General features: G+C 38.4%; 1 protein-coding gene across 1 annotated transcript in view; it reads right to left on the bottom strand.

Annotated features, from left to right (window-relative positions):
• Nucleotides 1-443: 443 nt before the first annotated feature.
• LOC108024313 (protein couch potato) overlaps nt 444-13,639 on the bottom strand; it is a gene marked incomplete at its 5' end in the record, with an annotated part of 52,755 nt that continues 39,559 nt past the window's right edge. The window contains 10 exon segments of the mRNA XM_050888608.1: nt 444-5,855; nt 6,787-6,835; nt 7,671-7,856; nt 7,965-8,002; nt 8,379-8,737; nt 9,169-9,371; nt 10,299-10,443; nt 11,907-11,969; nt 12,059-12,112; nt 12,178-12,255. Of these exon segments, the coding sequence (XP_050744565.1) occupies nt 5,561-5,855; nt 6,787-6,835; nt 7,671-7,856; nt 7,965-8,002; nt 8,379-8,737; nt 9,169-9,371; nt 10,299-10,443; nt 11,907-11,969; nt 12,059-12,112; nt 12,178-12,255 (1,470 nt within the window).

Genomic DNA, 13,639 nt, shown 5'->3' with positions numbered 1-13,639 from the left:
TCTTTATCTTGAAACTAAATATGGAAGGTGACCCGTTCTGGGTTTTTTTGTGGTCAGCTTATCGACACATTGTCTGCCATCTGAGGGGTTAGCAACTTATTGCCAAAGATCATTGAAACACAGAGCACAGCGATAAGGAAAAATTGTAATTATACCTAAACCGAATTTTTTTGTTTCAAAATTAAAAAAAAAAACAAAAAATTAAGAGGTAATTACTCACTAACAAAAAGAATCTGACAGATTTAGCATATTCTTGGCATATTTTTTGTTACCAAAATGTATAAATACTAAGAAAAATGGTTCTTAAAGAATTTCATTTTAGTAAATTTTTAAAATGTATTCAGAATTCTGAAATCATGTTACCGCATAATACAAACCCCTGCGATCCATTTTGTCCCCTTGCGCCACAACAAATTCCAGTTCTTTACAATTACACAAAACAATTGTTAAAGTTTTTATTTATTATTCGTATTATTATTATTATAATTTGTCGCCTGCTGCAAACTGCGATTTGTTGTTCTGCCTCCCTCCTACATAGCTGCAGGGCCTATCGTTTGTGCCTCATCGATCGTGATCGCTTGAAAATATTATCATTATCAAATTGTATAATTTGTCTTGCGGGCTGGCCCATCTGCTGTTATTGAGTTGAAATAAACTGCCTGGTAATTTTAATTGGGTTCAATTTCGTTTTAGTTCTTATCGCTGGTTGATGTCTGTGAAAAAACGGTTCACCTTTCATTCTGTTTCGGTTCGCCTCTGACCCTTCGGTTCTGTTCCTGTCAATCAGCTGCCGCTGCCAATCGGTTGGTATTGCCATGGTAGTTTTACATTTAACTTAACTGCACCGATTTGTTATGTCGTTTCTTTGGTTTCGTATGCAACAATACATTTAAACTCACAATACAATATTTTCGCTAAATATTTTTTATGTTTTTGTATCCATTTTTTTTATAGTAGTTAATAATTTATTAATATTTTGTATGGTTTTCTCATTTTTTTGTTTTTTTTTTAAATATATATATATAAAGAACAAGGCTGATATTTATTTTCATATATATACGAGTTTTGTTTCTGCTTTATGTAAGTTTTATAATAATATTTAGCTATAAGTTGTTCATTTTCACTTGCTTTGAAAAATCAATTTATTTTTTACAATATTAGCAAAAGAAATGGATTCGATTTTTAAAAAGAAAGTCGTACTTTGGTTTCGCAAAAATGTTAAATAAATGAGCCTCAAAATAGACAAGTATTTGCCATTTGTTGTAGTTTTCATATTTTAATTAATATTAATCGTTACTTTCGTATTGTTACGCATAAAAGTAGACTACACTTTGAGTTATGCAAATAAAAGTTGCATTTTCCCGTTAGACTTTCGGTTCTTGTTTAATAATCGTCATTTCATAATTTTCATCTTGTTAGACCGCTGAAAATCGCTGCGCATAATTTGTGGCTGCTTTTCATTTACTTATAGTGTATATATATATGTGTGTATATAGTTTTAATCGGGCACGAGTTTGATATGTTTTGACTTGTGTTATCTTCATCTTCCTCCGGTTTTCCAATACCTCTGCCTTGATATTTTCAATATTCAATATCATTTCCTTTCCTACTTAACTCCCTATAGATACTTTATGTATTACAAATGTACAGCGAATTCTCTGCTCTGTCCATAGCCAGTTGTGGTTGAGTATAATGCTTCTATAGTTGGCTCTCCCGCGAATGACTCAAAACTTTAAGTGGGGAGAGATCAAATGTGTAGTATAATATTTGTAATTGTATAGTTGGTTTTAATTTTCTTGCAAAAATTTTCACTAATTTAAAATTCGTTTCTTCAAAGGTTTATCGCGTGTGGCTGTGTATGTGTCTGTGAGCTTAAATGAAACAATAAATGATTTGTTTAACGAACAAAATATATAAAGTTTTATTATGCATAATTAATACCGTCAATTGAAAAGTTCTAAGTTAAGGCTACAAAAATGATATAAGTAAATTTATTTATGGGTTTATAATAGAGGTATACAATACATATACATATAAATTACTTAGAAATTAGTATTGAATGGTTTATAATTTATTTTTTTAGGCAAACGTAAGGCAATTTGGGAGGAAACTTAAAGTAAACCAAGAATCAAACCATATTTTCGAGGTGCAAATTAAATCAAACTCAATAAATATAATAGTAGTATTTACTGTTACTGTTTTACCATTACTGTTACTGTTTACTGTCTTTCTATTACTGCTGCCACATATGTAGATATGCCATTACGTGTAAGCATATAGCTAGCATTTAATCTATTACTAAGCTTTCAATCAGTTATGCTTTCTTCCCCCTTTTTTTTTTGGTAACTGCTTCTCTGCCTTTTTACGCTTACAATGTTTAAAAATTTAAAAACCACATCAAAACATATCGGTTTCATATTTCCTTAATAATTTTTCTTGTAAAAGTTTCTTCTTATTTTGTTCTTTATCCGTTTGCTGATATGTATTTGTTATTTTCTCCTTCTTTGTAACTATTATTTAGTTTTCGTTTGTTTCAAAAATGTTGTAATATATGCGTGTGTATATATATTCATATAATGTTCCCATAATTCATATTGTTTAGTTTAGGTTTTCTGTCATTCATTCATTTTAGCTTTCTTTAGTTTATCGTTTACGAGCTAGGTTTTTCCTCTTTCGCTTCCTCTGGTGTTGTTAAGATATTCCCAATTTTCTAGTTTAATATTTGCATGCTGCTATGAAATTTAGACTAAAGAATGTCTGGAAATCAAGCCTCGAAATGGTTTCCTGGGGGTGGGGACTGAACAACCTTGCCACCGCGCTGGTTTTCCCTCTTTTCCTTCTGTCCTCGATGGAAATTGCACAAGATTCTCCCAGCTGCACACACACACATGCACACTCACACACTTATGCGTATTTCCATTGCTTCTTTTGTTGCATACTTCTGGGCGCGTGGGCCTCACTTAGGCGCTAAAAATTAATTTCGAAAATATCTGTTTCATACTTTAGCATCTATTAATTTTTGTTTCGTCATAATGCTTATTTGTAGTTGTAAATATTTTTGTTTTCCTTCATCGGGCTTCTTGGTTGTTTTCGTTTTTCTTAATTGTTTTGAAAGGCGCAATTTTATGATATGCATTAGTATATTATGTACTTTTAAACATTTTCTTGCTTACACACTAAAACTTTAACTAATTTACTTGTCTTCGTAGTGAGCGTGTGAGTGTGTGTGTGTGTTTTGGGATTACAGACTTATAAATAGACCTCTGTTCTTAACTTCGAATGATGATGCTTTTCAAACCAACGCGATGCTGGCGAAGAGATGATACTTTTGGGCAAGAGGAAAGCACGAAATGTAATTGGACGGAATATGCATTTTACATTCGACTAAAGTTAGACAGGAAATAAAATACGTAAATATATAAAGAAAATGTGTAGAAACGGGCTAAAACATTACCAATTAGTATTCTTTTTTCATATTTTGCCTTAACAATTGTGTTTTTTTTTTGTCAAATATGCCTTTGGTATGTCTAGTCACATTTAGCCTAAACTAAGCTTTAAAAAAACATTTAAAATTAGTTGATTTACTCGTGGGTCTCTTCTGTTTTTTGTTTAACAAACTGTGTGTGAAGTAATTAACATAACTTGTTAAATTAGTAAGGACAACTTTGGTAAAATTGTAAGATTTTATCCGTACTTCTATATACTTAAATTGGTTTAAACAAGGCTGAACGAACTGTGTCGACAAACATTGGAAAATTATTATGTAAAAAGCTTGCTTATAAACTGTTTCTCGTAATTAACTATATATAGTTGTTAGCCTTTAAGCTTTACATTGTTTTACAATTAATTGTAGTTGGTTTCTGCTGTGTTTCTTGCGTTTAGTTACAATTGAATTTGTCTTTGTCCTTTTTTCGTAGTTACATACTCGATAGATGCTTGCTACGTTAGATGATATGAAATTGATTTCATTTACTCGTCCTTGTTTGCTGTCCCCTCGTCTACACTCTCCCCACCCACCCGCTGTTTCCGATCCCTCCTCATCAGATCCCATACGATCCCAATCAAGGTCCCCCCCCCACTAAATCGGTCGTTGGTTTAGCAAGAAATGTGATTTGATTGTTCTAGCATTTCGAAAGTTAGTTAGGAATAGTTTCTCAATATTTAGATGGAGTCCTTTCGGTTTGGGGGCCCTCTAGTAAAGTTAGTCAAGTCTTTGTGGGGGAAACGCAGAAAATGCTCAACAAAAGTGGCGAAAGAAAAAGATAGTTTTCTCTGGGCGGAAAGTTTAGAGTGTCCTGTGCCAGTTTCTTTTAAAGTTCCGTTTCAGCTTTTCTGGTTTGTTGAAAATCGTTTTTCGTTTTCGAGTCTTTGCTTCACTACAGCGCACCTGCCACGTTCGTACCAAGTCGTCGATAGGTCGTATCTGGTATCGGGTATCGGGTAAATTTGAAATTCACATCTAAATGTTGTTATTCTTACGTTTTAACAAATAAATTTCGAAACCAGCTTTCAGTATTCCTCAATATAAATTTAAATTTATACGATGACGTCGACTACTCGTTGTGGTTGTTTTGTAGAATCTTCTTGTTGAGTAACATTTTGAAAATTACCTTACTAGTTTTACAATTATTACATTAATGCATATATTTAAATTGTTTTGGTTTTGTTTCATATTATTCTTCATAATTCTAGAAAGAGAGCTATTTAAAGGGCACATTCGGTTAAGCTATAATTATATACTTTTCTTCATCCTCATACTTTGTTTAAATTTTTAATCCCTTACACTGCTTGATATATCGACGAAAAAAGGATCGAAACTATACAAATAATACTAATTTCATGTCTCAATTCCATTTGTTGAAAGTCGGTTAGGTTCGGGGATGGATGAGGGAGCTTTAACGATAAAAGGAAACATCAACTTTTCTTCAAACAAAAACTGTGGAACAAAATCAATTGATCAAGCTAAAAAAAAGCAACATTGTAAAGGTGTAAAATAACTAACAAATTCTTGATCAGCATGCTATATATATGGTTTATTATATATGTGTATTCGTTTATAGGGGCATATCGGCTGTATTGCAACTAACTTAGTTAAGTAGTTCGCTCAGCTTCCGATCTATCGTAAATTGTATATTTTACTACAAGTTTATCCCGTTTTTGGTTTCCACTACAATTCATTTTTGTTGCCTGTCGAAAAATTTCACTAAACTGGGTTATACGGGGTCATCCTCCTCTGCTGTCACACATAAATTAACTTCTTTTTGCATTTTTTCCACTTTGTTTTTTGTTTTTTTTTTTGCATTTTTTAAATAGTTTTTTTTTGTTATATCTAGAACTAAAGGTTTGCCTCCTCGCATGAATCCGTTGCATGCGGAGCTCTGTTTGCCCTCGATCTTCAAACTCAAATGTGGTTCCATCAGGCTGCTATGTGACTGACCGCCGGCAGCACATATGAATAGATGTGGTGCGGCTGCAACTGCTGCTGCTGCTGCTGCTGTTGGTGGTGGAGCTGGTGGTGCTGCGTGGTGCTCGCGTAGTGGTGGCTCAGGTTGCCACCGGGTCAGGTTGCTGTCGGCGTCATCAAGAACTGCTGCTGCTGATGGTGCTGCTGATGATGGTGATGGTGGTGGTGGTGGTGGCTCAGGTGTTGCTGCTGTGCCTGCTGCTGTTGTTGCTGTTGCTGCTGCTGCTGCTGCTGCTGTTGGTGGTGCTGGTGGTGCGCTGTCTGGTGGCTGTGGGGGTAGTGATGCTGCTGCTGCTGTGCCTGCTGGTGGTGCACTTGCGTCTGCTGCTGCTGCATATCGCGCTCTAGCTTCTTAGCGAGCAAATCATGCCGTGATTCCATACCCGCTCCTCTGAAAATAATTGTCAAAGCGAAAGCACTAGTTAGTTTTTGTCAGTATGGGTGGTTTAGCTACAGGGTTGGGTGGTGCGGAGTGGCTAAACATGCTGGCTAACTTAGTGACTACGAGTACCCATGCGTGGATTTAATATTTGTTTAAAACTACTTCAAAATCAGTTTTATAAAAAAGGAATGGGAGGAGACTAATAAATTATTATTCTTAAAAAATATTATAAACAATTTATTTAAAAATATTTTTTAATAGGGAATTGAAAGTATTAAAATGCATTTTAGTATTTCTTTGCTATGATTTATTAAAATTGCATTTTCTCTAAGGCGACATTTTTCCAATTTTCAATTCAATTATTAACGGAACGGGCTCACCCCTCAATATGTAAATGGCTTGTCAAGCAAACAAGTTAAGAAAACTTCATGCCCTGGACAAAAATGGTTTAAAGCTCGAACGCTTAGCGTTGTTGCTGCAGTGGTTAAGCTGGTGGGGCATTCAAGTGGCTATGTGTATGGCAATATGGGTGTGGCATGCTGCGTTTAATTTTTGCATTTTTTATAAAGTGGCTGCTGCTTTTGCTGCTGTTGCCTTTCCTTGCAGCAAATTGAAAAAATAAATTTATGTGGTCTTTTGGCATTTGAAATACGTGAGTCACGCCTCACACACACATGAGGTGGTGGCCGAGGGCAGGAGATATAGTGGTGCTTAAGTCGGTGGTTGGGTGCAGTCGCCCAGCGGAAGCTGGCATTTGGAAAACGGATGTCTATGAGGAAGTCCCAGCAGTACTAGCTTTCCCCCTACTTTCTCTGCGAGCCATAAATGCTGTTGGCCTGCTAACTTTTTGTGCGCCATAATTTGTATTTAAATGCGGCTCCAATTGTTGGGTTTTAGGTGTGTGCGAGTGCCACGGAGCATCCCTTAGGTAGGTTCTTACTTGTTGTTGCTGATTGCCGCTGGGCTGTTGCTTGCCGCTGATGTTGCTGCTGTTGTTGTGGTGTTGGTGGTGGAGGAGGTAGCATGCAAAGTAAACGAGCAAGCTTAACAATAACAATTTGCAAAATTTTATAAATACTTAATGGGCTTGGGTCCTTTTATTTTGTTTACGTTTTTGGGGTCATGCATATGAGGGATTTTTAGGGCCGGGCCAAACCTTTTTGCGGATTGAATGGCTTATTCTAATATTTATGGGGTAAAGGGTATAACTGTGTGTGTGTGTGTGTGTGCAATTCAGCGGATGTGGATCAACTAATGACAGTGGTGGTGGGGCTCTCAATCTAGGGTTAGACTACGCTACACAGACTTAGAAGAAACTTGGTTCATTTGGTTCACCCAGAATAATACATACGTCTCTAAAGAGATGATTTTGGTGGTGCTGATTTGGATGATGAAGTTGGTGGTGCTGTAGTGAGTTAACAACAACGCTAGTGGTGGTGCTGTTGGTGGTGGTGCTTGCAGTGGTGCAGGGTGCTGCCACGGTCAGCTGGAGTTGCTGCTGCTGATGGTGTTGCTGCTGCATGTGCTGGTGTTGCTGCTGCAGTTGCAGTTGCTGTTGCAGTTGCTGCATCTGGAGTTGCTGCTGCTGCTGCTGCTGCTGCGGTGGTGCCGGCACCAGCAAGTGCTCGACCCCACCGCCGCCGCTCAGGATGTACATGGGTGGCGGTGGTGCCGGTGGTGCTGGTGCCACTGCGGCAGCAACACTCAACGGCGGTGGTGGTGGCGGTGCCTTGGTGCTGTTCATCAGGGACACCTCGTTGATCATCTTGCTGCGCGCAAACTCGATGCGGATGGAACCGCGATCCGAGCTGAGCAGATATTTACCCTGCAGCTGCTGCATGGCCTGGGCTGCGGTCGGTGGGTCCTTGAACTCGATGAATGCCACCGGATGTTGCTGCACCGCAGCGATGTGGTTGTTGCTGCTGCCCCCGCTGCCATTGTTGTTGCTGTGGTTGTTGTTGCTGTTGCTGCTACTGGTGGAGCAGCTTGAGCCAGTTGCTGCTACCATGGCTGCAGGATCAGTGGCAGTTGTTGTGGAGTAGGAAGTTGAAGTTGGTTTTGTTGAGGTCAGAGTTGAAGACAAAGTCATAGGCATAGAAGTTGTGATTGGGTGCATACCTTTTGTGTGCATTCGTAGGCGACAAAAGCCAGGCATACTGTGCATAGTTTATATCATAGTTGGGTATATATATTTAATTGGTTGTTAGATATATATATATATATTGATGTCGGTTATCATGTATCATACAAGAAGAGTGATCGGGTGGGATGGTGGGCAACAAACGAACCAAGGAAGAGAACGCAAAAGTTTTCGGTTAGTATTCGGTTAGAAGAGTTCACAAGGTGCCATCAAGAGAGTGGTTGTGGTTGTTACATGGTGGCAATGTGTGATCGTGATCGTTATCGGGTGGTTTTTACTGTGGCTGGTTACTGGTTACTCCTGTGCTGATTTCAGTGTGCAATTTGTTCATTGTGTCTCGAAAAAAAACGAAAGGTCCTGACTGCAGTCAGTTGTGTGAAAGTGGAAATTACCTAGAGAACACCTCCTTCAGCTCGTGCTCGGAGACGAATTGCCCCAGGTTGGCCACGAACAGCGTGGAGCAGGGCGCATTGGCCGCGATCTGCGGATTGGCCGGGTGGCTGGCGTTGTTGGTGGACCCAGCCGGACTGGCCAGCGCCGGACTCGACAGATAGTGGTGGTGCGAGGCAGCAGCGGCCGCAGCGGCTGTGGCAGCTGCCGTCGTAGCGGCACTTTGCGGCACCGCAGCGGCGGCGGCAGCTCCACCGCCCCCGCCGGCAGCAGCGGCCGCCGCAGCAGCAGCCATGTGAGCCATCGCAGCTCCGGGATGAATAGCAGTTGTCTGATGATGTGGCGGCATGGTCATTTGAGTCTGAAAGGGAGAGTATTATTCAATAACACTTCATATTTCCTTGGATAAAAATTTCACAATTGCCCTTTTATTTAAAACTAAAAACTCCACGGTTAAATTTTTTATTGCACATTTATCATTTCATATAAAAGTGAAGAGTTTCAAAACTAGTTAATCAAGTTGTAGTTCATAAAAATAATTTGGAGCCAATATATTAATTTCAAATGTCATTTAATTGAGTTGTGTTAATAATATTACTCATACGACCCTTTAAAAAAACCAAACTATACAAAAGTGTATAGTCAATAATTCTCCCAAATTTGGTATTATACAAAATAACATTAATTTTTAAGTGTTCCTCAATTACCAGATGTCTTTCAACACCTTCGACCTTATAACTCATAGTTATTTCCCCGAGGCAACCGTGCTACATAAAGCCAAGATCCACTTACTTGATGCATAGGCTGCTCCATTACTTTGTCTGTATTTAGTCAGAGATAGGAGCGCACTGGCACCTGCGGATGCAGGGCCGGATGCACTAGCGTTGCATGCTGCAGGGCAGCTGCTCCGGGCAACTCAGCGGCGGCGGCTGCCGAGTAGGCTAGCGGATGATGCCAAAGCTCCGGTCCGCCCGGAAAGAAGGGACCGCCCAGATCTGCGAGTCGAGAAGAGAGATAGTAGGGTAAATCAGATGGCGGCTCACCTAAGTGGGGTACTATTTGAGTATTAAACACAGGTTTTAGTTGACAAAAATCTAAATGGTAAAAACAAGAACGGTTTCCAAAACGAAACAAAAAATAGATATTAAGAAATTGGTTCATATGTTTAAAGTTCGTTGTCTCAGTCTTTTGTTTTTAGAGATGCTCTTTAATCTTCCCAAAATTTAGGAAATTCCTGTTTAAATACTATTCTTTCTTTAATATGTGAAAATATATATTTTTATTCTTTAGGAATTCTATACTTTTTAGATCTCTAGCTTATTTACTTCTGTTTCTTTTTTGTAGGCGTGTATGGTCTTGTGTTTCTGAGCGTGTGTGTGAATTGCACAAAGTGTTACAAGTGCTTAATGTGCGGTACATTATATATAGAAGTTGTAGTTATTGTTGCTGTAACCTAGTTGGGAATATATATATATAACTCAGTAGCGACTCGAGGTATGCAGAGATAACAATTTCATATGGTAGATTTAGCATACAAAAGTATTTACGATACGTATTTGCTGATAGTCATATGTATTTATAAAGTTGTGTGCACTTGAAGCAAGTTTTTGTTTTTTTTTTTTCAATTGTATATTTAACATTTTCAACTGCTTTTTGGATAGATAGATCGGTGTGTAAGTGTGTGAGTGTTCGGTGTGTTTCTGTGTGGTTTTTGTCGATAGTTAGGAGGTGCTCGAGTACGCCTTCGGTTCGGATTTCTTGTACCCTTAAACATATTATCGGTTTTTCATAAATATCAACTACATACACAAAAGGAAAACGAAATAAAACTCAAGAAATTAGCAGCTGCCGAGTTCTCATTTTGGTATTTGGTTTTTCTTTTGATTTTTTTTTTTTGGTTTGGTTTTTTATTTTTTACTTACGTCCAGTGAGTGGGTGCATCAATGCAGGATGTGAGGCTGTTGTCGCTGTATTGGGCTGTGGTTTGGGTTTGCTCACTTTCGTGTTACTCTTGGCGAATTCCAAGCGAATTGTTTGGGGCATATCGGGATCGAAGCGTACACCCTGCTGTAAATGATCAGATCAAAATACAGCGGTTTGTATTTTCTAGTTTTTCTCTTTTTTTCATGTAATTTATTCTTTCAGCAAAGTTCAAAAGTTTCGGAGGGGGATTTTTCAAGTATTTCTTTTGCAACAATTCGCCAAAAATAATTTTGAATGTCGCGTGAAAGTAACGTTTGAAAAAAAAAACGTGGTAACTTTTATTTTTTAAATCTATTGCTTGAGGTTCTGGGGACGGGGAACATTCAACGTAGATGTTGTATTGCAAGGTGCCTGCTCTGTAATCTGAGTTTTGGGTAGGGTTCGTGGCAGCTTGGTGACTATTTATGGGGGTCTAGGCAGCGGTTTATTTTTAATGCAAGCAATGGAAAATTTCAAAAGATCAAGTTGGTCTAAAAATTTAATTTTTTATATAGTAAACAACAAAAAGATATATATCTCATTGTACGATAGGTTATTGTCTTGTTTAAGTAAGAAAAAAATTGTTTCTTGTTTTGTAAATTATTTTTATCAAGGAATAATTAATAATCATTTTTCATAATATTATTAGATCAGTCTGCGTTTGTATTCTTTCTTTAAAAATTTGAGCGTTTTTTTAAGAATTCATTAAAACTGGGTTGCCAAAACCTCTGCGGATCATTACTAGTCAGTTCTAGGAATTTTAGAGTGCTCTTCCAGGGGGCAAAGTGGCTTTTAGGGGGCGTGGCAGGGGGGGACATGCACCACAGGCTTGAGACGTTGCTTTCATTTGGTTGCTTTTCTGTTTGTTGGTGCTTTTTGCTTTTGCCATTTTGCAGATTTTTGCCAGAGATGAGGGTGTGTGTGTGAGTGTGTGTGGGTGTGATGAGTGTACCAGTTTACGTGTGTATCTGTGTTCTCTGCGTGTCAAAGAGTTTCGTAGAATGAGCAAATAAAAGGGGGGATGCAGATACCAAAAACAATAAGACAACTCAATGAGAAGTTAGAGAGAGATACAGAGATATATAGAACGACAGAGAGATATAGAGATTTATAGAGAGAGCGGGACAGCGAAGGCTAGACAGAGAGGGAAACACTTAATGCGTTTGGGTGAAATTTGAAAGATTCATTTCTTTTCAAATGCAAGCACGTGTTATTGTGGATTCTTGTTGTTTGTTTGTTTGTTCGTTTTGTTTGCTATTGTTTGTTTTTTTTTCTGTGATTTTCGAGTGATGCAAAAGGAGCTTGAGGCTCTATTTTTGAGCTGCGGCGTCGGGGGCCTATCGGTATTTAAGCCAGGCAATACGAGTATACAAGTATTTTGATATTTTGTAGTTTCAGTACTCTTTTTATGGGTGCTTTACAAATCTTATATTTAATGTGTAAATATCTTTTTGCCGTCGCTGAGAATATATTTTTCGGGATTTTCTTTTGTCGTATTGCACAAAAAAATTTTGATAAATCATGTTGGTGTTCTTTCGATTAGAGATACATTTTGTTCTGATAGTTACCTGCAGATCTTGTTTAGCTGCCTCTGCTCCAGCTCTTGTATGGAATGTCACAAAGCCAACGGGCTGTGGAAATGTATTTTTAAATCAATTATTAATAACATTAGAAAATAAAATAAAAATGTAAGTTTGAAAAGCAAAAACGCTTTACTTACCGATGCAGTTTTGCCATTTTTGCTAGTTACTTTCAAAAGAGATCCTTCATAGCCCTGTTTTTAAGGAAATAAAACATTTTAAAATGGTTTCGTTTTTGGTATCTAAAAAAATAACTCACCTCATAGGCTCTGAATAACAAGTAAAGCTCGCGAGGCTTAGCATCCATGGGCAAGCCGCTGACAAAAAGCGTGCGAACCTGCAAGAGTGACAAAGTGGATAGAGAATGGTTAGATGATTGCTAGTTCACAAAAACCAATTTCCTATGATTACGTAATTAAGTTGAAACTGTCACGTTGTCCCAGCAAAAACACAAATACAACCTTCAGCCTCAATTTTCAACTTCAAATGTTTGTAATGCGCTTTGTGTCCCCCAGCCCCCTCTACCTCCCCCCGCTGGCCAAAAAGTTCATGACACCGTACCACCCCCTCTGCCCACGCACATGACATTACAGAGGCGGTGGCCGCGGGGGGTCACAGGTACATACTGATAATGAAACCAAATGGAATAAGCGCCATAAACGCTGAATTCATTATGACAACGCCAGGGACGTGACTCTTGTTGGCGGCAAGGGGGGTTGGGTTGGCAAATAAAGGGCGGACTGATTCCAGGGGCGGATTAGGGGCTTGTGAGGGGGGCCAACATTACTGGTGAGTCAGGCAACCCGAACCTCCGCCCTCCCAAAAAACTTACATGTGTGCTGCAGGGACTAAATGAGTCCCCAGCACTGACAGCTTTTTATTTTTAACACCTAGGCGAAAATGTTTGAGTTGAGGTGGCAAGCGTTACTTTTGAGCGATGTGAATGTGTGCAACTGGGTTAAATTCCCACCTGCTCTGTTTATTTTCGCTCTTTTTCGGCTGTATTTTCGTGCTGAGCAGGTAAAGTTACTTTGTTGCGGGTCTTTAAAGCCTCGGCATCATTAGCTTTCAGGAATGTAAAATTATTTAGGGGAAAGTTATAACATTGCGACTATTAAGACCGAAGGTATTTTATTCTTTTAGTACTAGGTTTTGTATATAAATTATTATATATATTATATATTAAGATCTAGGTATTTTAGTAAAATATATATATTTCCTCAATCATATTAATATCATATATACTAATGTTACCTAATATTTTATCTATGAGTTTATGCCAAACCTTTTCTTCTAAAGCTTGTTTTAAACCTGCTCTCCTAACTATTAGCACACACCTTCCCCAACAATGAAGTTTAAATTTTTCACAGGTACAGATTTTTTCTACCCCTCAACCTTATGCGCTTCCAGCTGACGTGTTGTGTTCGAAATTAAAACGTGTTCTATCATTGCCATCTACCTTCTTTTTGTTGTTCCTGGTGTAATCTACTGCAAACTCCGTCCTTGTGTGTTTTGAATTTGGTTTTATAAAAATAGCGATACAAGTTTGCAACATGTCACGGATATTTTCTAGCAGGGCACCTCTGGAGGCGGGGGAAAATCTGTTAAACCTGATGAAAATTCAAGTGCATCTGGAGAGGGATAAGAAACACCGACAAGAGCAGCTTGCACTTGTCCACCGTAGCATCTCAGACGTTTTCACAAATTAATTAGGAAAACTT

This window comes from Drosophila biarmipes, chromosome 3R, assembly GCF_025231255.1.
Source record: "Drosophila biarmipes strain raj3 chromosome 3R, RU_DBia_V1.1, whole genome shotgun sequence".
NCBI classification, from domain to species: Eukaryota; Metazoa; Arthropoda; class Insecta; order Diptera; family Drosophilidae; genus Drosophila; species Drosophila biarmipes.
Note: the sequence above shows the minus strand (reverse complement) of the source record. Positions and strands in the feature narration are given on the sequence as shown.